Source organism: Apiospora marii (genome assembly GCF_038362585.1).
Source record: "Apiospora marii strain CBS 49790 chromosome Unknown utg000005l_segment0_segment0, whole genome shotgun sequence".
NCBI lineage: Eukaryota > Fungi > Ascomycota > Sordariomycetes > Amphisphaeriales > Apiosporaceae > Apiospora > Apiospora marii.
The window spans coordinates 218,694-245,300 of record NW_027117377.1 but is presented as its reverse complement, the minus strand read 5'-3'; the positions used below and the strand labels follow the sequence as shown (position 1 = coordinate 245,300).

The 26,607-nt window shown below is 56.1% G+C and overlaps 9 protein-coding genes across 9 annotated transcripts; 6 read left to right on the top strand and 3 right to left on the bottom strand.

The window, feature by feature from the left end:
- Nucleotides 1-667: 667 nt before the first annotated feature.
- On the top strand, nt 668-2,952 carry PG985_007974 (uncharacterized protein; the record flags this gene model as incomplete). Its single annotated transcript, XM_066827742.1, has 2 exons — nt 668-1,272; nt 1,353-2,952. 2 exons carry the CDS (start codon nt 668-670, stop codon nt 2,950-2,952), a joined length of 2,205 nt encoding a protein of 734 aa, XP_066682654.1.
- Nucleotides 2,953-3,848: 896 nt separating this feature from the next.
- Nucleotides 3,849-7,906, top strand: PG985_007973 (SPX domain-containing protein; the record flags this gene model as incomplete). The annotated part of the gene is made up of 4 exons (XM_066827741.1): nt 3,849-3,892; nt 4,843-5,346; nt 5,411-7,689; nt 7,764-7,906. The coding sequence occupies 4 exons, from the start codon at nt 3,849-3,851 to the stop codon at nt 7,904-7,906; spliced, it is 2,970 nt and encodes a 989-aa protein (XP_066682653.1).
- A 1,530-nt stretch (nt 7,907-9,436) lies between these two features.
- Nucleotides 9,437-10,576, top strand: PG985_007972 (uncharacterized protein; the record flags this gene model as incomplete). The annotated part of the gene is made up of 1 exon (XM_066827740.1): nt 9,437-10,576. One exon carries the CDS (start codon nt 9,437-9,439, stop codon nt 10,574-10,576), a length of 1,140 nt encoding a protein of 379 aa, XP_066682652.1.
- Nucleotides 10,577-11,468: 892 nt separating this feature from the next.
- On the top strand, nt 11,469-12,527 carry PG985_007971 (uncharacterized protein; the record flags this gene model as incomplete). The annotated part of the gene is made up of 4 exons (XM_066827739.1): nt 11,469-11,651; nt 11,771-12,208; nt 12,311-12,456; nt 12,512-12,527. The coding sequence occupies 4 exons, from the start codon at nt 11,469-11,471 to the stop codon at nt 12,525-12,527; spliced, it is 783 nt and encodes a 260-aa protein (XP_066682651.1).
- Nucleotides 12,528-13,233: 706 nt separating this feature from the next.
- Nucleotides 13,234-14,662, top strand: PG985_007970 (uncharacterized protein; the record flags this gene model as incomplete). Its single annotated transcript, XM_066827738.1, has 2 exons — nt 13,234-13,485; nt 13,544-14,662. The coding sequence occupies 2 exons, from the start codon at nt 13,234-13,236 to the stop codon at nt 14,660-14,662; spliced, it is 1,371 nt and encodes a 456-aa protein (XP_066682650.1).
- A 2,741-nt stretch (nt 14,663-17,403) lies between these two features.
- PG985_007969 (MFS general substrate transporter) lies at nt 17,404-20,377 on the bottom strand (the record flags this gene model as incomplete). The annotated part of the gene is made up of 5 exons (XM_066827737.1): nt 17,404-17,703; nt 17,775-17,885; nt 17,940-18,168; nt 18,229-18,719; nt 20,204-20,377. The coding sequence occupies 5 exons, from the start codon at nt 20,375-20,377 to the stop codon at nt 17,404-17,406; spliced, it is 1,305 nt and encodes a 434-aa protein (XP_066682649.1).
- A 1,887-nt stretch (nt 20,378-22,264) lies between these two features.
- Nucleotides 22,265-24,250, top strand: PG985_007968 (uncharacterized protein; the record flags this gene model as incomplete). Its single annotated transcript, XM_066827736.1, has 1 exon — nt 22,265-24,250. The coding sequence occupies one exon, from the start codon at nt 22,265-22,267 to the stop codon at nt 24,248-24,250; it is 1,986 nt and encodes a 661-aa protein (XP_066682648.1).
- A 375-nt stretch (nt 24,251-24,625) lies between these two features.
- On the bottom strand, nt 24,626-24,832 carry PG985_007967 (uncharacterized protein; the record flags this gene model as incomplete). Its single annotated transcript, XM_066827735.1, has 1 exon — nt 24,626-24,832. One exon carries the CDS (start codon nt 24,830-24,832, stop codon nt 24,626-24,628), a length of 207 nt encoding a protein of 68 aa, XP_066682647.1.
- A 102-nt stretch (nt 24,833-24,934) lies between these two features.
- PG985_007966 (uncharacterized protein) lies at nt 24,935-26,014 on the bottom strand (the record flags this gene model as incomplete). The annotated part of the gene is made up of 1 exon (XM_066827734.1): nt 24,935-26,014. The coding sequence occupies one exon, from the start codon at nt 26,012-26,014 to the stop codon at nt 24,935-24,937; it is 1,080 nt and encodes a 359-aa protein (XP_066682646.1).
- Nucleotides 26,015-26,607: the final 593 nt, after the last annotated feature.

The window sequence follows — 26,607 nt, the reverse complement described above, 5'->3', positions numbered from 1 at the left end:
AAGACAACGTTATGAATCCGATTACCCGCGCATGCATTCATATACACTGCGCCCAACTTGGCGTCATTGCGTCGCATGCATAATCATCGCCAGACCTGCCCGATACAGCCATTCTCCAGTCTTCTCTGGACGGGCCGAGCGAGACCGATTGTTGACACTGCTGCGCCGTAAACAAAGGAGCAAGCAAGGAGCCCACGAGAAGAACCCGGTTACGCCGTTAGCGACAGCCAAGACACGACGGCACTAGGAGTTTAGGAGGGAAACTGGCGTCTTATGCGGCCGGCTTTTGCTGCTGCTAAGAGAGCGTGGCCTGCTGGCACCCTGGTCTGACGGTGTACGGTGCACCCCCGGAGCATGCGGGGATAGTTGGGAACCCCCCCCCTGATCTTATGTAACCCCGTCGCAGCCCATTCATCTGTACTCTTTGCTTCGTATCATCATCTCACCACTCTCTTCATCCTTTATCCGCCTAGATCCTCCTCCTACTGCAGCACTAATCGTTACCTGGCAAGTGCAGGCAGGTTCCTTTTTTCGAGTTGCGCCATTTGACAAATCTCGGCTGCTGCCCTGACTAAACGCGTTCGCCTCACCCACACGCAGATACCCACACCCGCTTTGCGCATGTCAGCACCGCCGCCAGGGCCAAGGCTTTCCTTTCCCGTGGAACATGGCCAAGTCTGTGTCCGACTCGGATGCAGACTCCAAGCCCGTTTCGTCTCTATTTTGGCGATCTGTACTGAACGCAGACGAGCCTAGACCGTCGTCATCGTCGTCGTCGTCTGCTGGTTTGGGTTTCCGCGCCGGCGCAGGAGATCACCATGTCAAATCAGACGACGGCAGTAGTAATGCTAATTCTCAGCGTCATGAAGGAGGAGGAGGAGGGGTGGGGGATGATGATGAGGCGGCGCGTTTTGCCAAGAGGCCAATTACTACGGTGAAGCAAGAGGAATACCCTTATTCCGAAAATGCCGGCGGCTCGTACGATGTCCGGTATAGCCGGCCACAGCATGAGCAGCAGCAGCAGCAAGACCTGCCGCAACGCCACCACCCGCTACTAAGACCTACGGGTCCTGCCGCAGCCCTGCCGTGCGCCACGCCCGCCGCCGCCGCCGCCGCCGCCGCCGCCGCCGCCGCCGCCCGGAGACCGATCCAGCAGTACCCGGCCGAGATCTGGGAGACGCACAAGGCCCACCTCCACCACCTGTACATTCAGCAGGGCAAGTCGCTGAAGCAGATTCAGCAGATAATGGCCCAGCGGGGCTTCAACGCAAGGTTAGCAGAACCAAGCCTCATTCATCCTACCCACTGCCACACGCGCCTGAACACGGGGGTCCGACTAACGCTGGCGCAAGCGACAAGATGTACAAGGACCGCTTCTCCAAATGGGGATTTCGCAAGAACAGGCGTACATTGACCAGGGAACGGGCCGAAGGGACTAGCAACAGTAAAGGCAGTATGATGCAGCACACGACTCACCATTATCGCGGTAGCAGCAGTGGCAGTTCCGTCCGGACGGCGGTCGGCGGTGGGATGATGCATGCACAGGATTGCTACGCGCAATTTTTGGGAACGACGACGGCCGCGCCACCCCGAGACTACAGGCAGCAGCACCAACAACTATTACTACTGAGCCATCCGGTGGCCGAGAGGAGTTTACCGCTGGCGTACTTCCAGGACGCCCTCTACGATAACCGGCCACAACTGCCGGACACCTACCTGGTGCAGGACCAGCTGCTGCGGTGCTTTGATGGCATGGCCGCGAAAGCTTGGGCCACGGGCGAGGTGCGACAGGGAGACACCAACAAGATCATGTACGTGACGCCCGAGGTGCACCGCCGCCTGGTGCGCCTCTTCGACGTGCGCGACTACATCAGCACCGTGACCGACGAGACGCCGCCCTGTCACGGCGCCGCGGTGATGCGGCCGGGTTACCAGTCGGTCAGCAATTTCCTGCGGAACCCGTCCATGTTCGGCCTGTTACGCCTGCTCCAGTTGACCATGTACGCCGGGCCCAACACCCAGCTGCCCATCGTCTGGCGCTACATTGCCAACTCGCCGCAGCTGCGCTCCTGCTCCGTGCCGGGGCTGTACGAGCTCTGCCAGAACATGGACCGGCTGATCGGTTCGTACCCGCCCGGCAGCTGCGCCTCCTCGCCGTTTGTGGATTTGGTCATCAACATGCTGCCGCGACTCGAAGCCATGCTGCCGCCACCACCACCGTCCACCCCCGAAGATAATGCCCCGCCCTGGACGCCGACGCGCAAATTGCGCGATATGCTGCGCCGGCTGCTGCTGGCGACGTCGCACCGGCAGTCGCTGTCGGGGCCGCTGAGGCGGTACACCTACAACAGCGAGCTGCTGGTGCGGGAGCTGCTCGAAGTGCTGGAGCGCGAGATCGCGAGCAGGGGAGAGCCCGAACAACGGTGGCACGTGTGCGAGGATATCAGCGCGGCGCTGCCGAAGGAGGTGCGACTGGACCTGGCTATCTTCCACGCTTTCAAGAGGGCCGACGAGATGGGGAACTGGTGGCAAGATGGGGAACATATTCTGAACGGGGTGCGGGAGCTGGAGCGGGAGGAGGGAAGGGACAAGGCGAGGGGGGAGAAGCCGATGGATGATTTGCAGAGGCGGTTGCTGCTGATTATTCAGGCGAACATACATCAGAGTTTCTGGGAGTTGGAGAGGGAGAGGGAGAGGGCGGGACAGAAACCAGGGGGATACGACAACAACGAGTACAGCAACGCGCGGCTGGGCCTCGCCATCGCGCTCCGGCGGCAGGCCATGGATTTTATCACAGGGACGGCGGAGCAGCGCGAGCACGGCGAGCGGTTCGAGGATCTGAAGGCGCTCGAGGCGTGGCACCGCGAGATGGGGGACGCGGCGGCGGCCGACGAGGCGGTCCGGCAGAGCGACTATGAGATCGAGAGGCATCTGGCCACGTTGACTCTTTGATTTACCAGCGAGAGGTTTTTTTTTTGTTTACTAGCAACCTTGAAACATGATACCACAAGTAAAGAAGACACATCTACACATTTACGCTTCTCGTGAGGGCGGAATCGCGGGCAGACGGGAATAATGCTGCGGCGTTGCGGTCTCGGCCGGTCGGCATGTGCTTTTTGAAACGCAAGTACCGAGTTCGCTTACATGATGCGTGACGGTTGGCCATCTCAAATTTGGACGAGCCTCCTTACTTAGTCAAGGCAAGAGGCCCAAACGCTTGGGGCCCGATTCGAAGTTAGTGGGAAGTAGTCATGCACGCCTGCAGGTTGGTGCTGCGTAGTCAAGATGAAGAGATCAAGATCTTGCTCCCGTCGTTGGACCATGATCTTAGTCGAGGGGGGAAAGGAAACGCAGGCGACCGGCCTGGAGATGGAGCAAGGAGGATGCGCCCGTCTGCCGTTCTCCAGTTTCATCCCCACACGAGATGCAGTGTCTGCATATGAGATGCTGCAGGCTTGCCTCCCCGGATCCCCGTCATGACCGTTGACGGTAACTGAAAAAAGACTGATTCAATCTATTTCGTGTGCTGAAACGGGGCTGCACGCACATATTGCAGCCGATTCCCGGAGAATTTTATTTTATTTTTTATTCGGTGGCCAAACGCGGTTATGTAGATTTATGTTTCTGGCAGGTCGATGCGTACAACCTGGTCTGCGAGTTCGGTATTTGTGCAAGCACTCTACGTCATCTTACGAGAATTATTCCGGGGGGTGGTGGTCGATCGATTTTGGAGGCCTGCTAACTTCGAAGCGGTTGGCAGGCATGTACTGTAAGCGAGCCAGGCCTGACCGGTCCCAGGGAGATATGCGAATTTTTGATGCAAGATGGCCCCGGCGGGAACTGCCGCGATGCGCATCATCAGTTGGAAGATTCGAACCAACCTCCGGGTCAGGTAATGATATACTTTGACATATGCTTCAGCCGTCCCTGATTTGATGGACGGGGCATGATGGGATTAATTGAGGTGACATTGGCACAACCCGCCGACCACAAGATTCGGTCACTGTCAGAGCGGCCAGAGCGGGCGCCGGGCACACGCGTTCTGAGTGGCACCAGAGTCTCCAAGTGCAAAGTGTGGGGGGAGGTTGTGCAACAGGCTCTGCAGATGGCCTGAATCGCCAGACGCAGCGCATTCATCAGGCCATTATCAAACCGCCCCTTAACTGCTACCCTCAGGGCACATTGTCCATCAAATCACAAGTCAGTCGTTCGGGAGTCTGGACTGCCTGGGCAGGAAAAAGAACACAAATCGTTCAACCGACGAACAAAATGATGGAAACGAGAAGGGGCGGGAAGGGGAACGGAATAAATGATCCCCATTCAATAAGGCTTATTGAGTTAGATGTCAAAAGTCTACGTGTAGGTACAGTTCACGTTTTGTCGTGGTTGGACGAGGTGGGTTGGAGAAGGCTAAGGCTGTCGGTCGGTCCCACGCCCAGAAGGCCTGAAGCTTCCAGGCTGGCCAAGCCTGGCCAAGGGTGGAGATGGGCCAAGCTGTGGCCGCCTGTCGCCAATGCAAGCAGCAAGCACAAGCAGCACCTGACGGTGGCACAAGCAACGCACAAGCTCTTGGACCGCCCTCTGCCTCTGCTGCTGCAACGCCGGACGCTGCAGCTGGCGATTTCCTCTTCTGACGGGGATGGAACCTAAGCTGCCTCATATCCTCCACTCACTAAACCCAGCAACCAGCAGAACCGATGGGGGCGGTCCCTTTTTTTCCATCATAGCCGGATTCTCACTATTGATTGCCATGACATGACTGGGGAACAGCTAGCTAGCTTCCTTTCGCCGCCCCAAGAAACTAAGTGTACTGACTGACTGAACTTGTGACCGACCCAAGAGGCCCTACGACCCAATCCAGTCTGCATACATCAATTCCGAATCGATACCACCTCTGATTGACTTTTTTTCTCGCCTGTCCATTTGGATAAAAGCCACCATTCCACCATCAAAGTCTACTCCGGACCCCTCCTCTTCCCGCGACACCTATCCTGCGCACCGAGCTGAATCCGCCAACCCACTGACTCGGTCCATCAGCACATCCGTCCATAGAGGGGGGAACGAAGCTACCACTACTACCAGTACTACTACTACTGCTGTTGCATCCTCCTCCTCGCTCACCGCCGCCGACGATACCGACTCCTACGAGCTAGACACCCTCGTCGTCACCAGCAGCCAAGAGGAAAAGGACCGGGCGGACAGGGACGCCAGGAGACTAGCCAAGCGAGACCGGAAACGCCGCTGGCTCGACGAACAAGACGAGATGAAGTTCTCCCACAGCATCCAGTTCAATGCTGTTCCGGATTGGAGCAGCCACTACATTGCCTACAGCAACTTGAAGAAGCTGTAAGCCGACGTCACTTACGTGACATGTTTGCCCTGGTCACTAAGCTAACGTAATACCCCCTAGCATCTACACCTTAGAGAAGACCATACCCCAGCAAGGCAACGATGTCGAGACACGACCGCTCCTCCGCGAGGACGACCCCCAGACCATCTTTTCGCGAGCGTTAGATGTAGAGCTAGAGAAGATCACGTCCTTCTTCCAGCTCAAGGAGAAGGAAATCCTCGAGGATGTGGAGGGCCTGCTGCGCGACCTGCGCGACGAGAACGGCGGCGCCAACGCCATCCGGAACATGTCCCGGTCCGACGCCGATAACATCCGCAAGCTGGCCCGCGACCGGCGGTCCTCGCACGGCGCCCGCTCCACGCAGGGGGGCGACAGCGACAGCGACGAAGACGACGAGACGGCCGCCCTCAACAAGCGGCCCACCTCGAGCCAGCACGGCGGCCGCCGCCGGTCCATCCCCCGGGCCATGGACGCGTCGACGGACCTGGGCGCCTCGACCGACATGGGCCGGTCGACGCGGCGGACGAGCATCGCCGGCGGCTTCACCGACTACGCCGAGATCGAGGAGATGTACACGTCGTCCATCATGCTCAAGAAGCGCATCATTGGCCTCTACGTGCAGCTCTGCGAGCTCAAGTCGTACGTCCAGCTGAACCACACGGGCTTCCGCAAGATCCTCAAGAAGTTCGACAAGATTGTCGACCTCGACCTGCGCGCCAAGTACATGGCCGGCACCGTGGAGCCCGCCTACCCCTTTCGCGGCGAGACCATGGCCCAGATCGAGGACTACATCGGCCGCCTCGAGCAGACGTACGCCGACACCGCCACCCAGGGCGACCTCGAGCTCGCCAAGAAGGACCTGCGCTCCCACCTCCGTGAGCACGTCGTCTGGGAGCGCAACACGGTCTGGCGCGAGCTGATCGGCCTCGAGCGGCGCTCCGAGGCCGCCACCCTCGGCCATGGGCTGCTGGGCGGCGTCAACGAGAGCCAGTCGCGGCTGCAGGGCGACGACCCGCCCATGTCGCCCACCAAGGAGTTCCACACGCCCATTGGCCGGATCAATGTGCCGACGTGGATCTACGGCAAGCCCGTCATCACCCTCCTGATCGTCATCGCCATCTTCATCGCCCTGCTCTACGTGCCCTTGATGGAGAGCCCCGAACAGCAGAACTGCGCCGCCATGCTGGCCTTCACCAGTCTGCTTTGGGCGACCGAGGCGATCCCGCTGTTCGTGACGGCCCTCATGATCCCCTTCCTCGCCGTCGTCCTCAACATCCCGCGCGCCGACGAGGAGCCGCACAAACGCCTGGACTCCAAGGAGGCCACCGCCTACATCTTTGCCGCCATGTGGACCCCGGTCATCATGCTTCTTCTGGGTGGTTTCACCATCGCGGCGGCCGTCAGCAAGATGAGCATCGACAAGCGCGTGGCGACCTTTGTTCTGGCCAAGGCCGGGACCCGGCCCCGTACGGTTCTGGTGGTCAGCATGTTCACTGCCGGGTTCGCCAGTATGTGGGTTAGCAACGTGGCCGCCCCGGTCCTCTGCTTCTCCATCCTCGAGCCCATCCTCCGCAACCTGCCCCAGGGCTCCAACATGGCCAAGGCCATCATCATCGGTATTGCCCTGTCGTCCAACATCGGTGGCATGCTGTCACCCATCTCGTCCCCGCAGAACATCATTGCTCTAGACAACATGACCCCCCAACCGTCGTGGGGCACTTGGTTCTTTGTCGTCATCCCTGTCGGCACCGTCTCCCTTCTCTGCATCTGGATGCTGCTCCTCGTGACCTTCAACCCGGGCAAGGGATGCACCATCATGCCGGTGCGGGTCGTGCGCGAGAAGTTCACGCTCAAGCAGTGGTTCACGGTGGCCATGTGCATCGTGACGATTTCGCTCTGGTGCGCGAGCCACTCGCTCGAGGAGACGTTTGGCGACATGGGCGTGATTGCCATCATCCCCATGGTCATCTTCTTCGGCACCGGCATCCTCAGCAAGGACGACTTCAACAACTTCCCCTGGACCATCATCATCCTGGCCGCCGGTGGCCTGTCGCTCGGCAAGTCGGTCAAGTCGTCGGGCCTGCTCCACACCGTGGCCGTGGACATCTCGGAGGGCACCGACGGCCTGGAGCTGTACTCGATCGTGCTGGTCTTCGCCTCGCTAACCATGGTGTTTGCCACCTTCATCAGCCACAGTGTCGCCGCCTTCATCATCCTGCCGCTCGTGGCCGAGATTGGCCGGGCCATGGACGAGCCCCACCCTAACATTCTAGTTATGACCTGCGCCTTGATGTGCTCGGGCGCCATGGCGCTGCCCACGACCAGTTTCCCCAACATCAGTAAGTCTTTTCTATTCCCGAAGTGCGCCTACTTGAATCGAAACGTCTTACTGAATCGCTACCTGCTTGTACAGCCGCCATTATGAAGGAAGATGCTACGGGCCAGCGGTACCTGACGGTGAACCACTTCATCAGCCGCGGTATCCCCGCCAGTATCATGACCCTGTGTGTCGTCGTCACTTTGGGATACGGAGCCATGCGTGTCATGGGCATGTAAGATTATTTTAAATTTGCTCGTCTTTTTCTTATTTTTTCTTTGTACTACACGCGACCTCCGGGATTGCTTTTTTGGACCTGTTTGTTCTGTTCTAATGATTTAAAAAGTTATTGATGGGATGGCTTTGCTCCTTGAAGCTACAAGCATTCCACTGTGGGTTGTTGCATCGTTGGGCGCGTGGTCGATTTATTGCCGGACGCAAGATAGACAGATGGGGGAGGGATGCGGGCGTGAGATTTGGGGTTTGGGTGGTTGGTTTTGCTTGGGATCGCTTGCTTGGGGGTGCGGGAGTGTAGGGGTGCGATTTTTACATTGCAGGTGGGTGTGTAAGTATGTACTATCTGATCGTGGGAATATAGAATGTCACCAGTTCCTTTCAGTGACATTGGACCTTTGCTTCCTTTGCTATGCGTGATGTCGTCTTCGCCTTGCTGAGGTAATAATCTCGGTCGGACCTGTCTCGGGAGCCAGTCATTTGTCTTGGGGGCGGTTCCGAGTTGCGCCCAGCCCCGGCAGTGGCTGCAGCTGCATCCGGCATGTACCCCATCTTCAGATGATGTGATGGTGGTGGGCGCGTCGTTATTACTAAGTCCGCACTCGGCGTCCGCATCATGTACGTGTTTTACTTTTTTTCCCCTCATGCGCGGGCATTGGCGATAGGAGCTTATCTCGGTGACACGAGTCCGTCCATCTGTCTTTTATGTTTCTAATGGGATTGACGGCAGCTTCCCTCAACCTTATATCTGAAACGAACAACCTGTCAGTTCGGCAATGCGGGCTTTGTTCGTTGTTCGTCGCCTGTACAAGTAAGTCATTGGCCCGCCGTGCCGCCGCCCCGTCCGCCTCTTGCGTGTGTGCGAGTCGCGCAACAGATCTGATCTCTTAGCGGCCCCGATATTTTCCCCATTGAAAAAACCAACACAGCACAGCTTCCGCGGTGGGTATTGAAAACGAGGCGACGGGACACGCAGCTTGGACAGACTGAAGTAGAAACTCTTTTGCGAGCTGGATAAATGCGCAAGCGGGGAAGCAATTGGGATATTGGGTGCCAAGCCAGCCCTGTGTCTTCCTCTTCAGTCTCCAGCCCCCTCTGCTGCGGGATTTATCCCGCTCGCTACTACTCTAAGTTATGGAGAGGACGTGGGAAGTGGGGATCCGCGGTGCCTTGCTCGGCCACCACTGGTTCCGATTAGAAATTCGGCTTTAAGTAGGACACTGGGGCGGCGTGGCCAGTGGCTCTACTATCCCCCCTGGCCCCCCTTCTGGGTCTCTCTTCTGGGGCGGTGACCTGTTTGCTGGAGCTTGCTTGTGTAATCAAGGGGACTTTCTCGAAAGAATACTGGACCGCGACGCAGCTTCTGGAAGACTTGGCCACGGATATATAAGTAGGCGGCCGGATCCCGTCGCTGGCTGCACGTTTAGAGAAACTCAATTATACCAACAACGTCATTCGACTTTCTTCTTGTTTCTATTTTTAGCAAGTACTTCGTGTGAACTTTTACCAGATACCCCTTCTTCACCACATCCACCATGGCCGAATCCTCCAAGCTCTTCCAGCCCCTCCAGGTGGGCAACAACACGCTGCAGCACCGCCTGGCCATGGCGCCCCTGACGCGGTTCCGCGCCGACGCCAACCACGTGCCGCTGCCCATGGTCAAGGACTACTACGAGCAGCGCGCCTCGGTGCCGGGGACCCTGCTGGTGACCGAGGCCACCTTCATCTCGCCCCAGGCCGGCGGCTACCCCAACGTGCCCGGCATCTACACGCCCGAGCAGATCCGCGCCTGGAAGGACGTGACCGACGCCGTCCACGCCAAGGGCAGCTTCATCTGGGTCCAGCTCTGGGCCCTCGGTAGGGTCGCCAGCCCCGACGCCCTCAAGGCCGAAAACCCGAGCTTCAAGGTCAAGGGCGCCAGCCCCCTGCCCGAGGCCGAGGGCAAGACGGTGCCCGAGGAGATGACCACCCAAGAAATCCAGGAGTTTGTCCGGGACTACGCCCAGGCCGCCCGCAACGCCTGCGAGCTCGCCGGCTTCGACGGCGTCGAGATCCACGGCGCCAACGGCTACCTCGTCGACCAGTTCACCCAGGACGTCAGCAACCAGCGCACCGACGCCTACGGCGGCTCCGTCGAGAACCGCGCCCGCTTCGCCCTCGAGGTAGCCAAGGCCGTCGTGGAAGCGCCCGGCGTCGGCCCCGAGCGCGTCGGCATCCGGCTCTCGCCCTGGAGCCCCTTCCAGGGCATGAAGATGGCGGACCCGGTCCCCCAGTTCACGTACCTGATCGAGAACCTGCGGAAGCTCAAGCTGGCGTACCTGCACGTCGTCGAGTCGCGCGTCGGCGGCAACCTCGACGTGGCCGACACCAGCTCGGCCGAGAAGGTCGAGTTCGCGGTCAAGGCTTGGGACCGCACCAGCCCCGTCTTCATCGCGGGCGGCTTCACGCCCGCCAGCGCGCGCGCCGTCGTCGACGAGGAGTACAAGGACTATGAAGTGGTTGTCGTGTTCGGGCGCTACTTCATCTCGACGCCCGACCTGCCGTTCCGCGTGCAGAAGGGCATCGAGCTGACGCCGTACGACCGCGACACGTTCTACAACGCCGGCGAGGAGAAGGGGTACCTCGACTACCCTTTCAGCGCGGAGTTCCTGCAAAGCCAGAAGGCGGCGGCCTAAATTGAGTGTCGGCGATCAAATTGCATTGCTACGGAGTTGGGATGGAAGGGAAGGCCAGTGGTGTTGATAGCCGGCATCGCGTGGGATTCCAGTTACGATTGAAATGCAGATACATATAGACAGCGAATGAAAGAATAGAACTTGTTTTCCAAAACATAGGTACTCTCTTTTCCTACGCGACTACGCGACGGGGAGTGGCCAAGTCAATTGATGCCATCTTGACTCTGTAGCCGCTTGCTACTTACGGTGGCGTTACGGGTGCTAAAAGGCCTAGTTTGGGGGCTAAAGTGACCGACTTTTCTTTTGGATGACTGACCGACGGAACGTCCTCGCATCCAGCTAGCCTCTGTGGATACCGTCGCCGTACCAAACAGTGGAACCGGTTCTATCTTTGGCGGTTTTCCAGGATCCAATTGACTCATGTCTGCTCTTGCTGTAGGGGCTGTTGTTTAGGCATGTTGGTACCCATCAAAGAAGCTTTATGTCGGGCTGCGTCCTGCATCCTGCACGTACCCGGGAATACATACTGCAGATCTATGTTACTTGCTTCAACATTGCATTCATGTCCCTAGATAACCATAGATAACCATCTTGGATTTCTCGCTTAAGGCGAGGATTGACTGCTGGTCGAGATAGCCAGATGCAGGAATTGGCGGAGATGGATGCGGCAGCATTTCGGTATCAGGGAAATCGCAGAGATGGTATTCTAAGCAGACAGCTCTACTTAGGGAGATAATTTCGCACCGCAATGGAACAGTAGTCAACTCTCTACTCGTTGCCTTTTGCATGCTAACCGAGCCGTGACCCCAGCTCTGCCTCCCTTACCAATACATCAACCCACCACCAGCGAGCCGTCTCCCAATTGGGGCGAGGCCAGCGCTCTGGCGGAAAGATGTCGAGCAGCCGCCGAGGCCCGCCTGAGAAGACACTCGAGGACGGGACATGGGGAACCCGTGAAAGCATTTGCCGCGGATACCAGGCGAACCTCCGTCGTCGTCGAGGAGTGGAAGGAACCGCCGCCTATCTCCGACAAGCAGGCAGAAAGCGACGCCATCTTTATTCGCGAGAAGTTCGGGTTAGTGCTGTAATTACAAGACGGCCGAGCTGCCCTCGGTCCTTGAGGACTACCTGCTCAAGGAGTGCAACACTCCGGCCTCGAGAAAGAAGTTGATAGACGATTCACCGTTTCTCAAGTCCTTCCGGCCGCTCTGGAAGCGTTTCCTGAAGCAAAGCATCTTCGGCGGCCACCGCGACGGCGAGTGCGAGCTCGAGATCATGCACCAGGCCCTGACGGGGGCCGCCAGCGGGAGGCACCCGGCGGAACGTCTGACCCTGTGTTATCAGTCGCCCTTCCTGGCGCCGGAAACCGCCGAGGGCGCGGCGGCGTTCCGCGCGGAGCACCGACGCCGCCGAGCCCTACCGCCGGACGGCAGAGCCTACGGGTGGGACCGGGGGCTGCACCCGCGGTACTTCCTTGTCATGGACAAGGCCGGGTTCCCGCCCGTGGACGCCGTCGTCTTCACCAACCGCGTCGCGCTGCCGGGGGTCTGGGTTTACGACGCTGATTGGGCGCCTCTCTTTGGGGGGTATGGGGTACGACGGGATTTCGACGGCTACGAGGGGCGTTTGAGGGTGAGATTTTCCACATTGACGTTGTACTATTACATGTTTCAAAGTACTAACCAGTACTACTCGCAGGTCCGGTTCGCTTACAATGCGTACATCCACTTCTAGCCCCTCACGCGCCAGGAGGGATTCGACCTGAAGAAGCTCTGGATGCAGCAGGGAGAGGACCACAGCAAACCGTATCCCTTCCCGGGGCATGAAATGACTGAGGAGGCCATCAGAGTGCGCGTCCTTTATGGCGATGGGTCTATTCCGTGGGACGTTTGGGTGCAATTCGTGTTTGCCGTTATCATGCATAAACTGTCACAGCTCTGGCGGTTATTGAAAGCACTGGTTGGGCTATATTGCAATGAAATGGAACTTGTCCAGTGAAAACAAACCGATATGATACCTGCGTGAAAGCATCATGCAATCGTGGAGTTGTGACTGCTGAGCTGAGTCAAGGGCTCTATCAAATTAGGAAAACAGATACACAATCGCAAACATAGAGATCATGAGTTGATATTCACCTGATACCATGACCTCTCAAGCCTGTATAAATTAATAGACAGAAAATGTGCTCTCCTTGCTTGGTGCGACGCTCAGGCCTTGAAAGTGCACTGTTATAGGATTCTATGAGAACGTCACTTGAGAATAGTAGTGGCATGGCCTACGCGTGAAATTGGGGTGAGCTGCCCTTCAACCTCGTACCTGATGCCCTGTAACTAGAAGGATGAATAGCAGCATTCAGGGCATTATTGTAGATAAGCACTGCTGCTAGCTACCGACTTCAGTGCCTTGGATAGCACTCTGCACCCGAGATTTGTCTTAGCAGCAATGATTGTTGCTATGCAGACAGAGCTTGCATTCAACGGTACTCAAACATTCAATCGAACACCACTCGTTACCTGAACAGAATAAATTCTAGCTCAGCTAAATCTAGATGCTCTCTGTTTCTTGACCTTTTTCATGCAACCTGCAGAGGAATTATTGCAGCCCACATCTCAGAACCGCCACCAGAATCTGAGATCGCCAACAGAAATAGCACCAACATGGACACCTCTACCGCAATCAACAACGCTGCCAAGCAGGTTCGCGGCTTGAATTTCGGCCGCGGCAGAGCATTCAACAACCCAAAGGTCGTCTTCGCCGCTCTCGTAGGCGACGACGACGATGAGGGAATCCAGGGCATGACACTAGACGAGATCACTGCCGCTCTCGAGGAACGACTGTTCACCCTGGTCACCCACGCTACCCGGGGCCATGATGTCTTTACGCGACTCCGTGGACATTCGGCCTTCTATGTTTACATTGCCCTCGAGATGAACCCGCTCTCTTCCCCTTTCGGCTGCCGACGTCCAGTCCATCCTCCTGTCGCTGGAGGAGGCCCGCCAGCGAGATTATTCGGACATGCAGATTGCCGGAACCCTCCCAAAGTCCAAGCTGATGCTTGCTCTGGACGACCTTTTGGGTTATCTTGAGAACGACAATGCCCTCGAACGGGACGATCACACGATCACCCTCAAGCCGCAGCCATCCAGCCGCCGATCGATGCTGAGCGGACCTAGCACCAACAGCGGCATCCGAGTCGCCAAGAACACCATTTGGCCCCCTGTGCATTTGAGCAGCGTCAATATCGCTCATCTCTGCCAACACGATGTCCACAAGGACCTCTACGGCATCACCCCCCAGAACCTCGGCACGGCACCTACGTACCCCACGGACCAATCCGGCCCCATCACCGTACGCCGCTTCCTCTCGTACGAAACGCTCACCAAGAGCAAGCCGAGCTCGTCCTGGGCTCTGTACCCGGCCCCGGTGGCCTTCCTCGCCGACCAGAGCCGCGGGGACTGGTACAAGGTCACCGGCCACCAGTCCCGCTTCTACAGCACCCTGGCCGAGTTCCTGGACTACGCCAAGCAGGCGCTCCGCCACGAGGCCACCCAGCGGGTCCTCGGCCTGCTTACCCCTTGGTTCTACGAGACCGGCGACGTCATGGCCCTCTCCAACGGCCACCTCGCCCTGCCTGTCACCTGGGAGCAGATGTGCTTCCGCTCCGGCATGGCCATCATCGTCGACAAGCACGAGAAGACCGAGAACGGCCGGGCCTGGAAGTACCAGGTCGTAGTCTTCCAGCCGCAGGCCCCGCGGTACCCGCGTGCCGCGCCCTCGGGCCCGATCCGCAACGAGAAGCGCGACCAGTTCGTCGACCAGCTGTTCGCGGACATCGCCGGCACCCTGCGCCCCGTCTCCGGCCGCTGGATCGGCGGCACCCTGAAGCCCGACGGCGACAACGACGGCAGCAGCATTGACGCAGCGACGATTGCTGCGCGCGGTGTGCAGCCCGACTCGGTCGAGCTTTCGTCCGCCCTGATCTCGGAGCTGACTGAGGACCCCGACAGCCTCGCGACCGACGCTCAGAGTTTGAGCACGCGAGGCTTCCGAAATATCGGCGTTCGCGAGATTGACTGGGATGCCTGAGCAAAGGCTTGCTTTCGCTTGGGGGAGGATGAATAATGACGATTGACGAGATGATGATTTCACGTGGTGGATGGGCGCGTTAGATGCGATATGATACCCAATGGCCTTCACTGGCACACGCGATGAATTCGACTGAATGAACCAGTAATCGCACGTGCTTCTGAGTGAAAGTGACTTTTATATAATATTCCGCGGCTTGTGAATGTCTGTGCCTGAATGACAATGATGTGAAGCGATGGATGAGGCATTCATGGCCCAGGTGAAGCCCAGCTCGGTCAGAAATCTTCCCCAGAGCCTCTTTGGCGAGGCGAGGCCTTCATGGTCTGATGAGTCGGCATCATCATGAGAAACTGAGGTGGATGATGTTGTTGAGGAGGGGCAGGACCGAAAGGCGGCAGGGTACTTGTTTCACAGGTGGCCGGCAAGGGGATGAACATTGCCATTTCCTAGGCGCTTTTTCGCAGTTTTGGTTCAATGAGGCAGACTTTCTGTGCATTGTCGGCCAGTGATTTCTCCAGGGCTTTCTTGACGAGGCGAGACCGCAAATTATCTGCAGCCTCGCCTCGATATTTCTCGCAATGCCAGGATTCGTTGGTGTCGATGTGTTTTGCAAGCATCGGGACATGATATGGAATCCAGGTCAGACAATGGAGAGTACATAAACTTAGTATGGATGGTTGTCTGGTCAAGGGTTCGAATACAGCTGTGGGCTAATTCTTTTTATTTGGCATTGATTTGCTGTGTCAATCGTCACCGCTGCTGGCAAATTACTACAGTACCCGTTCAACGCGAAACAAGCCAAGTTCAACTTCAATTACTAGTTTTCTATGTAGTGCTCATGAGTTTTCGACGTAGAACACATTGGATATCTTCATCTCTGTGCGCAGTCGTTGCCGCTCGCGGAGTGTTTCGAATTTGGAGCTCGAAAATCTACCAAAAACCAAAGGCGATGTTGATTCCAGGCGCAGAAGCCAACGAAACTCAGTGTAGGAACAGGTTTCAAAAAGAAGAGAATGGTTAGACGATGGAAGTAAAATAGCAGAAGGGGGGAAAAAAAGATCGCCGCAGCGGTGCATCCCAAAGTTTTCTATGAACACCAGGCAAGCCGGTTGAGGGTTTGGACGAGTCCGCAAGCCTCCGGGGCCCTTTCAAGAGTGAACACCTACTCTGCTCAGGGAAGCGGGGAGTCCGTCATCACAATTGACTAGTATTTCCAAGACTCGCACTTTTCCAACTGGACCAGACGTGCCAAGGTTTGCTCGGGACTATTGGTAGAATAATCTGCAATTAGCAATTATGAATAGGGTGTTGCTACTGATGTACCAGTTCAGAGCTTTGGGAGCTATGACCGCTTGATTGTTGAGGCTACAACAATCACAATTGAGTCACCTGATTCCAGATACCGCGTACGTTTGCCAGTTTGCTTGGGATTGAGCATTTGGAGGGCACCTTATGGTGCTGGTGGGAAGCGGAAAGAGAGGAGGCTTTGTGTGTTTTTCTTTTGCTTTGGGAGCGAGAGCGTTGGGGAAGGAACCACACACTTGTGATAGAAACGACATGATACCCATTCCGTAGATCCTGGGATACCCAAGGAATATGATCAAAGGCCCATACCCCTTTGGAGGCCTCAAACAATACATTTTGAGAACTGTGACTGCGTGAAACTGCCAAATGACTGAACGCCGACTCGGACATGGAAGAATTTTATTTTCGTCCCTACAAACAGGCAACGCTGCTGATTAGGCCACATACAATTAATTATCGTGGTTTCCAGAGTACTAAAGCCAAGAGAAATCTTTCCAGCAATTTGACAATTCGAAAATTCGAGAAATACGTGGGCAGATCGGCATTGTAAAAACTTCGCGTTGGCATGCCTGAGTCAACAGCTTCTGATTTGCAAATCAAAGGAGTTCAAATGAAACGTGGTGATCAGGAAATTCAAGTAAGGATGGTGTGCAATTGCAATTGGCAATGTTCAAAGTGGTATTCGAATCCAGGGTCTGCTTCAATATCACAAACCAAACATCCTACACGGAATAGAAAGCCTTTGCCCAGAAGTTGCCAAATGGTATAAGTGAAATAATTACAAATATTGAAGCCAGCGAGCAACTGGGGGAAAGAATAAGGGAAAAAAAAAAATTGCTGGCCAGCGTCAGGCCCCAGAGTTTTCTACGAACACCAAGCCGTCTGTTGAGGGGGGAACGAATCCAGGCCTCAGATGCCCTTGCATAGGAATCACCTATGGATGCACGCCTACTCTCCTCCGGGAGCCATGGGAGTCCGTCATCACCAACAAATTCAAGACTCGCGCTCATCCAACTGGACCAGACATGTCAAGAACTCTGCTCGGGACTATTGAAAGAATTGTGTTCAATTAGGTACTATGAATAGGGTGCTGCACCAATTCAGAGCTTGGCTTGGGGGAGCTAGGGCCACTTGATTGCTGAAGCTGGTACAATCACAATTGCTGGAACAATCACATACAGCTCACCGTACCTACTTAAGGTGACACATCCTGATTGGAGGGGCATGATCTCTGACTACCACGTATTTTAACCATCTACACGTTCTAGAGTCAGTCGTGTGTAACAGAGATGCATCTATCTGGCAATGTATACAAAGTGAAGCCGCGGTTTCCCCAGCACAGTTCCAGTGATAATCCATTTTCAGCAGCAGGATCAGCACCTTGTACCCAGCCCAACGCCACCCAACACACTGCAACTCCTCAGTACGGCGCAATCCTACTCATGCGACGTATCCTGGCGCCGTACCTGTACAACAAAAACGGGAGCCATAATCGTCGCAAGCACGGCGGTGATGGTGAGAGCCTTGTGCGGGCCCAGCCGCTCGTACATGGGGACCGAGGTAGGGGTGAGCGCGCCCTCGAAGACGTACCGCACGCACGTCATGAACGCCAGGGCGGAGGCGGTGTGCCGCTGGTAGACGAAGACGGTGTAGAGGAAGGTGGTGGTGAAGATGGTGACGAGGCCGTACCCGAAGAAGGCGGACCCGACGTTGGGGACCCAGATGTCGATAGACGGCTAAGGAGAAGAAGAAGAAGAGGAGGATTAGCGAAAGAAGAAACAGAACTGCGCGTTGGTTCTGGACTTACGTAGCATGTCCAGGCCATCCACCATATTGACACGGGGAGGGCAAGGGAGCCGCCCAGCATCTTGTACCACAGGCATATCTCTGGTGTCATCATCCCGGCGGCCGCGGCCTTCTTCGATCAGATGTATATAAGCGGGATCAGCGGCAGCGCTAGCAGATCTCCCACCAGGAGCGCGGTCCTAATAATGAAAGTCAGAGGCTGCAAGATGAAGGGATATCCATTGAGGAAGGTGAACAGCACGAAATAGACGACGGTCAGGTAGAAGGTGAAGATGAGTATGACGGGCTCCGTGGACACCAGCAGGAACGGCCGGTAGATGTTGACGAGCAGCCTCCGGCCCAGCGTGTGCGCCGTGGCGTGCTCCCCGGCCCGATATCGACCGTCGCTCTTCAGGCTGCGGATGTGCTTCGCTCGCTACTCCAACAGGACAAGGTGATATGTCTCGGGCTGCAACAGGAACACGTAGACCAGGACGGTGCCAGCGAAGATCAAGGAGATCCAGTCGGCCCAGCGGAAGCCGAGGACGGGCAGGTAGGCCCCCACGATGAGCCCGAGGAGGGGCTCGGCGTACGACGTCATGGCCATCAGGGGGATGGCGTAGACCATTTGCAGCGGGCCCCACACGTCGGCCATGGTGCCGCCGGCGGCCGTCATGGGCGTAGACCCGAACAAGCCCGTCAGGAAGCGGACGACGATGGCGCCGCCGTACTCGGGGGCGTCGACGGACGAGACGAGGGTATTGGCCACGGTCAGTAGGCACAAGGCGAAGGCGACGGTACACTTCCTGCAGAGGGTCCAGTTATGCGGGTTGAGCGGGTCGTCGTCCTTCCAGCCCGCGATGTACGCTACGCCGCCATCGTCTTCGGCCGGCCGGGTTGCTGTCACGCCCGGCAGTTGGGGGAGATCTAGGGATGGCTTCCCCTCGTTCTCGGGATTTCTGGGGTACTTGTGGTGCTGTCGTCGTTGGGCGGCTCTACGTTGATGGCTGTTGCTGAACAACGCTTGCTCTGGGCGTGATCCTGCTCGACTGCGGCACGAATGCGGCGGTACTGGCGAAATGACTGGATTGGGGGCGACTAGACTTAATATGATCTTCCTCACTGGAAGTGGCTTTCTCGACCCCCAGAGTGAGAAGGGCCATGACAGAGACGAAGTTCAGATGATATATGTATTTGACAAAGTCCTGTGGAAGGATACCCTACCACGAACATGCGGCACCTGAATAACCGTTCATTACAAATCGTCCGAACCCCTGTTTATTCCATGGACCCACTCGAGTCAACTCCTGGAGACCCTGTCTGATCGTCCGACATGTACATGTATGCAGGCGTTGGCAGATTGTCCCGAAAGCCGCGCCCCGGGGCTCTCTTCGTTTCTTGTTACTCTCCGTTCGTAATATTCACTCTGTCGAATTTGAACTCCCGTGAGACCATGCCCGTTGCATGCTGTTGTATGGGTTGACTCCCAGCACTCCAATGTCAACAACTCAGATAGAGCACTCTCCTGGCGGCTCCTTGTGTTCCAGTCCCCATCAAGTTGTTGTGCCGAGCCCCGCGACGCCCGCTCGTTCTTCCAACACAGGCACTTGGTCGCCCACCGTGGACGAACGATTGGGCGCGGCCAAGGCTCCTTTCAATCAACGATTGGTATTGAACCCTTTTTAAATCCCCCATGTCACTCTTCTCGCATTCGCGATCACTCTCCGCTGCATGACGAAGAACCAGGTCATTCCATGTCTTGTCTGGATTGGCTGGGGCTCGAGGTGGCGACCAACGGCCTCGACAGCTCGAGTGGTGACATGATGGTAATCCCCGACGGAGATAACGGAGGCCGAGCACAAATTCCCCCGGAGTCGCAAGGCGGCGATAGTAGGACGCCCCCTGCAGCGGGCGTGGAGTTTTCGGTTACTTGCTCACGAGGCACTCAAGGCTATGGTGTGTCACTCGTTTGAAGGCGCCATGTTGGACGCGGCGGGTCTTCCGGACGAGTCACAGATTACAGTGACGCTACGATTCAAGAGGTGACGAGAAGATATCAGATTCTGTCTATCGTAACCTAGGAATCTGCTTGTCTAATAACCTTCTACTTGGTAAAAACGGAAAGAGTTCCTCGTTTACTGCAATCCCCCTTGTATCCGGGGTGAGTTAGGGGGCTTTCCCCTTCTCTCACTTACCGGGAGGCATAGAGTTTCATGTATTCAAGAGTCGGCCCATATGACCATTGAGAGTTGAGAGTTTATGAGTCTTACGCAGGTAGAGATCAATAAAAAAGAAAAAAGAAAGAGAAAAAATAACCTCCCTCCCCCACTCCCCCCCTCTTTAGCGCCAAAGCTCCTCCGTCAGGTCGTGCATCTGTTCCAATCGAGATCGTATGGCCTGGGGACCAGCACCGCCTCCTATATATTGTTGTGGATATTCTTTGCCGTATACCCTTGCTACAGCTTCGCAGACACGGGGTATATCTCTAGCTTCCTCGGCGTCGAGAAAACACCGGAACTTGGCCGCCGAGAGGAACCCCAGGCGCAGAAGCCTGTACAGCTGTGCCTGATCCGACTCAATGGCATGAGGTACGTCGGCTGATGTGCAGGTCCTCTTCCATTCCATTATGTCATCTTCAAACCGCTTCATGTGGTATGGCTGTAAATGTGCCTCGAGTCCCAAAGGGCTTCGTTTGCTAGGGTAGAAAGAAAACCCCGTCACAGCGTCATCGTGGCCGGGAAATTGCCTAATCCGGCTCAATAATTCATCAAGCGACGTGAAGTCCGTACCAAATCGGAAAAGGAGCCTCTTCGCAACGAATCCTTCTTTGAGCGTCCAGAGCCGGCTCTTCCATCTCGAGGCCCGGATGCGACTCAGCGCCTCTCGGGATGTCACGAAGTTGTTTTCTTGTAGTGTGGGGTCCAAGACGATCACTGCGTCTGATTGCGAGAATATGTCCCATACAGAGCGCAGTGCTCGTTTTCGAGATTGTCTCTCAATCGGGACACAAAAAGTGTCGAGCCAGATGAATGTCCCGCCAGGTTCTCCTGTCCCTGCCGCTTGGCTGGCGAGGGATTGAATCTTGGCAGCTTGACATCGCGGTATTGAGTTGTCAAGGCTATTCCCGATGCCAGCCGCTCTGACGTGACTGATTGCGACAAACGGCGGCGCGTCACCGCCTTCGCCCAGCTTGACCTCCCTAGTTTCAGGAGGGCACGACGCATTTGGATCTGTCGGAAGGCGGACCAACACAACTTTCTCGGCGAATGAAGTTTTTTCTAGAATTGCTGAAGTCGAAAGGAACTGGCAAGCGCACTCCATTTCGACGTGTACAGGCACCAATGGGGCTTGATTGAGGGGTTTATGTTTGCCCCCTAGGCACTCCTGGTTTGCCTCCAGCAGATGCTCCTGGCCTCTGGATCTTGAACCGTAGCCGAAGAAATATTTCAGGATGCTCGATAGAGGAGTGAGAAGACTCTTCAGAGGCGAGTAGGTCGATTTCGGTGGCATCACAGTCTGCCAACCCCATAAAATCGAGTGCATTGTAGTGGCCCTCGCACATACAATCGCTACTGCCTTCGTAGTAGAGAACCCCGGATGGTGAAAGGTCCAAGTTGGTCAAGACTTCGACATAGTGTGGAACGGTCGTGACAAGCTGGCATGAACAAACTTCTAAGCACAAGAACTGCAGGAGAATCCGCACCATAAAATTCTCGATTGGGGAGATCGGCTAGAGGAGGCCCTTTGCCTCTCGTAATCCGCCAAACTCCGATTGCAGCTGGCAGGATGCGCACGGTCCAACTCCAGGAGTGAGATCAGCGAGTAACCTACCGCGTCTCCAACAAGCCACCGACACTCGTCCACCAATCACCTCCCAAGACTATATTCTCATAGAAGGTCTTGGACTCAGGCTGAGATTCATGGACAGAGAGATTGTTAGGTTACATTGGGTCGCGGCACAGGGTCGGGACGCGCCCCTCGGTTATGCAGCCTCCTGGGTCCGGAGGCAGGCTGGACTTCCAAGCATATAAGAGTGTGACGTGTCAACCCATTTCTGGGCAGATGAATTTCCCCAGTAAACACTTGGACAGTTCTGTGTCCAGATTCACTCGTTGTTACTTACCAAAGGGCGATTTCGAATACTGCATTCCATGCCAGACGACGTTGATACCGTATTGAACTGGAAGGATAGTATACCGAAGACGATTGCCGCTCCCATACCACGACACATCCGTTTTAACGCGGTTCCAAGGCAAAATACGACTCCATTCGGCTGGTCACGACCGCTTGAGATTGACATCAGTCGATCTCGGCCACCAAAACAACCCATTGTTTACCGCACGACTTCTCACAGTACAGCCGCAGTGGTTTTGGCGGGAGAAATTGTTTTCAGCTACCGGGTCCATTGGATACTGTGGCTAAGAAGGGGCGTTGCAATTGTATGCCCTTATTGGCTGCACGAAGCCACCACCTGAGCTAAGCAGGGCCATAGATGGTTGATCGCCAGCAACCATGGGGCGTTCTTCCAGCTCATTTCACCTCTGGAATCTCGTCCTTCTGATCATCGCATCGCCAATATCCGCATGGCCTGTTTTCCCATTACTCCCACGGGCCTCGGCTGAAGAGCCTGGCCCATTTGCCCACACCAAGAACGACGTTATTGACCTGCGCAATCAAATCCTAAACCCGCAAGGCATTTTAGCTGTTCTCCTACTCGTGGGTTCAGACGTGGTGCAAAAAGCAATTGCCCAGTCCATTGGAGGATGCGATTCCAGTTGGTCGCGCTTCACCCCGGTGGCTTTCAGTTTCGGTTGGGTCTCGTACGCCGCCAACTCAGTTGTCGCTGCCCTCGGCGACGGTATCTTCCTGCCAAAAGCTGACACCTCCGGCTTTGTGATTACTCTCAACTCCGGCGACTCGCGTTCTAATCAATCCTGGCTGCTTGGGAGGTTAATGAGAGACCTTGAAATGAGAGTCGAGAGGGACAAGAACAACAAAGACAAGCTCAATTCCGGTTTACTGGTCACCGTCTACAAAGTCAAAAAAGATGGCATGCTGAATCCGGATAGGAGGAAGTTGTGGGTACTATGGGCTGTTGTTATGCTAGTACAAGGCTTCGTGGCCGCCATTCCCGTCCTTTTGACATCAGCAGACCGCAACGCCAAGGTTAAAGGTACGGAAAGCTGGTACGTGTTTGCCATTACCCTGATAGGCAACGGACTTGCTATGGCGACTGCCGCTATCACTTCCATGCACCGGCCCAAGTTCTCCATGCGAGATGACAAATCCACCGAAATGTACGCTCTCACACGAGGCAATGGGCACCGGCATGTATTCATCATCATGCCAGACACCCTCATAAAGGAGTCGTCCTCTCTTCCCCATCTCGAGGACATGTCGACGAATCTGGCCATGGCGGACAACACAACTCGGGCCCTCGCGACCATCGCCGCGATTGCCTGGGTGTTCCTTTTGCTGTCGGTAGCCGGCTTGCAAGGGGACACCGGCTATCTCCTGCTGGTGGGACTGGTCGGCATGATCCACAATCTCTTTGTTTCGAGCAAGACGTGCACGGCAGAAGAGCACGGCCTTCCAATGGAAGAGCTGACTATCGGTGAACAGAAAGCCCACGAATTCGGGCGCGGGACTAAGCTTGGAAAGCGGATCAAAGCCATGAAGGTCCTGAAGGAGTTGGAAAATGAAATTCCCAGTGCTGGCTGTTCACTGCGCCCTATTTTCTTCCCGGGACGTCCGAGGGATAAGGACGAGGAGTACTGGAACGAGAAGAAACACGATATCCTGACCAGGCTGGGAGAAAAGGAGTCAAGATGGTATGAAGAATCTCGGCGCCGGACCAAGCCATCTATTACCCTGTCCAATCATCATCTAGTCAACGCTCAACCAAATACGGTCCAACCGCCCACTGCTCTCGCTGCTGCTACCTCCGATGCCCCTGTCCCTCCCGGCCCTACGTGTGCTGGTGCTGGTGCTGGCGGCTCTGGTGTGGCCACCACTGTTCCAAAAGAAATGAGCAACGCTCAATTAACCCCGCACAGTATAATTCAGGACGCTGAAATTGATACGATTAAAGGAAAACAGGCATTCGAAAGAAACGAAGGACTCGAGAAGGCGGCAGGGCTTTGTGGCTTCAGCGCTGTCATTGCAAGCATGCGAGCCCAGTTCCCACATGAAACAGCTCCCACTATGGCCCAGCTACTGGAGGTGTTGAACTCGGACTCGGAAGAAGCGAAAGGAATAAAGATGGTACTCTCATGGGTAAATGATTCACACGATAACAAAAGCTGGTTCCTGCAAGATCACCTGGCAGCCTTATTCAAAATGTGGGCGGGATCGGTCGGCATCGACATGATCCTTGGTATCTTGGACACCAGAACAGGCCATTCAAGGCGACACGAAAGCGGTAGCACCACTGAGGATACGAAGGTCTTATGGGTTGCGTATGAGCCAGGTCACTATCGTGGTATTTCTTTACGGTGAAAGCCGAATGGTGCACATAATGAAACGACAACACCGAAAACCCCAATCAGGCGGCCAGAGCTAGCAGCGGTAATATCACTCAAGTTTTCCTCAACCGCTAAGAACTTTGTCGTCCTTGTTGTTTGGTCGGCAAGTACCTGGTCCCAGGATATGGATAAGCAGAATAGGAGACAGCTGCATCTTGCTGGAGCAAAATTGCAGTGTGAACGGTATATTGTATTTAATGAATAAACAAAAATACTCTTGTTACTTATCACCATCACGATAATTTTCTAACGGCGTAATTCGGAGTTGGTAGTAATCAGTTTATTCCACTCGTATAATAAGTATACTTCTGGTGTTTGTTCCTCTGACTCTACTACTCTAGTAAACCGTTCATTCCCGACGCTCCTGCTCCACGAATTCCCGCAGTACCGTCTCAACCCTACTTCCATGTTTGTAGTTCCACTGGGCGAAATATCGTGAAAAGTTGGCGGGCTTGATGAATTCCATAACCGCGGCGCGAGCCTCGGAGGTCCCGATCCTCCGGGCGTCTTGAACGCGCGGCTGCACCTCGGCCAGCGCAAAGGCGCACAGGCCCATCAGGTCGCTGGTGCCCCAGAAGTCCGGCGTGACGCCATCGTGGTGTATCAGGGTGACGTTGCCCACCGAGGCGCTGACGGCCCACTCCTCCGGCACGGTCCCCTAGGCCTCGTCGCTCCAGTGTGGCTCGAGCCGCATCATGAGGGCCGCGGCGTAGTAGTTGGGCGAGGTGCACAGGTGCTTGTGCTGGGGACCCCGCCAGTTCGGCTCCAGGCGGACAGGCATTCCGGCCATTACCGACAAGGGGGAGACGCTGCCGCACGACTGCGACTTCCACAAGGGGCTGTCGGGGGTGACGCCGATGGGCGTCATGGCTGGGAGCTTGTGGACGATCATGTCGTTGGCGCAGTGCAGCTCCAGTCCGCCCATGTTGGCAGAGTCCGGGTAGCCGATCTCGGGGTGTGCGCGGGTGGGCACAAATACGCGGCCCTCGATCAAGCGGTCGACTCGTTTATCGCCGTGCATGGACAACCACAACGCGTGGTGGTGCTGGGCCCATTCCTCGGCCCTGGTCTGTTCACACAAGCCGAGGTAGTCGACGAGATGCCGTAGATCCTCGAGGGTGGTGTCCCGCGGCGCACCGTCAGCACCAAAGGAGCAGAGCATAAAGGGGCCGAAGAGGTCGTACTCGGTCTGGTCGTAGGCTTTGCTGACGAGATTGCTCAAGGTCCAGCACCGGAATCCCATTCGAATATCAACGCCGGGGTCGATGGTCTTGCCGCCGCGGTCTGCGTATTGGAGGCCCCCATCTTTCCGGGAGAAGAGGACCAGGGTGTGCTTGAGCTTCAGGCCGGTGCGGACGTTGGTGGTGAAGATGAAGTAGTCGAGCGTATCGTATTGGTCGGCCGGGAGTCTCAGGTAGGCGCTGCCGATGACGCGGGCGACGCGCTTGAAGGCCAGATCGGAGTGGGGCCCGCCGTTGTAGTTGTCGCCCGTGGGGATCGGGTAATCGCAGGAATGGTTGACGATACGGGGCGCATCCTTGACCGGTTCGAACACGAAGGCCCGGTGCTTCTTGGGGTCGCGGGGATGGTTGGGAAAATCACGGCAGAAGACCTTGTGCACAGGGTAGTCGGCCCTTTGACAAGCCGGGGAGCAGTAATTGGCGTCCTTGCAGCGTGCGCAGAGAGCTGCGTTGGGGTTGAGGCAGACGATGCACGTTGTCGATGGAAATGATGCCATGATGGTAAAATCCAATGATGATGAAGAGATGATGGAGTGGAAGTGAATTGAATGCAGTGGAGGTTCTGGTAAGTTGCCGTTGGGGTTTGTTTACATCAGCGGTGGAGTAATCCTCAACGCTTTTGTTGTTTTGACACTGGAATAACTGTTGATTCCAGTGTCAACTGACGTTTACTCCAGTCGTTGATGCTCTCCTCCGAGTCGTTGTTTGTCATTTACGATTCTCTATTAGGCGGGGATTCAGAAGCAGACGAGTGGGGCATGAGTCTTGGGCGGTGGGCGTTGGGCGTTGAGCGTTTCTCCCGTCTGGGCAAGGATTGTGCGGGAATCAGACAGCAATCGAGGATACTGTTATATAGGAGGATAGCAGGACTTGAAGGTTGTTTTTCATCAATTAGTTGACAACTAATTCCGAGAGCCATCCGAGCTGGAGCAAAACAGTTGGGTGAAGCTGTGGCAGGTTCGGAAACCAGGAATGACGCGGCAGGGCAGATAGGGTAGATACTTAGGGCAGAAAGGGCCAATGTCAGTGAGTCGGCTAAGCCTCAGCTCAACCCCTTCAGCCCCGAGACTTTGCTATGAAGCCAGACCCG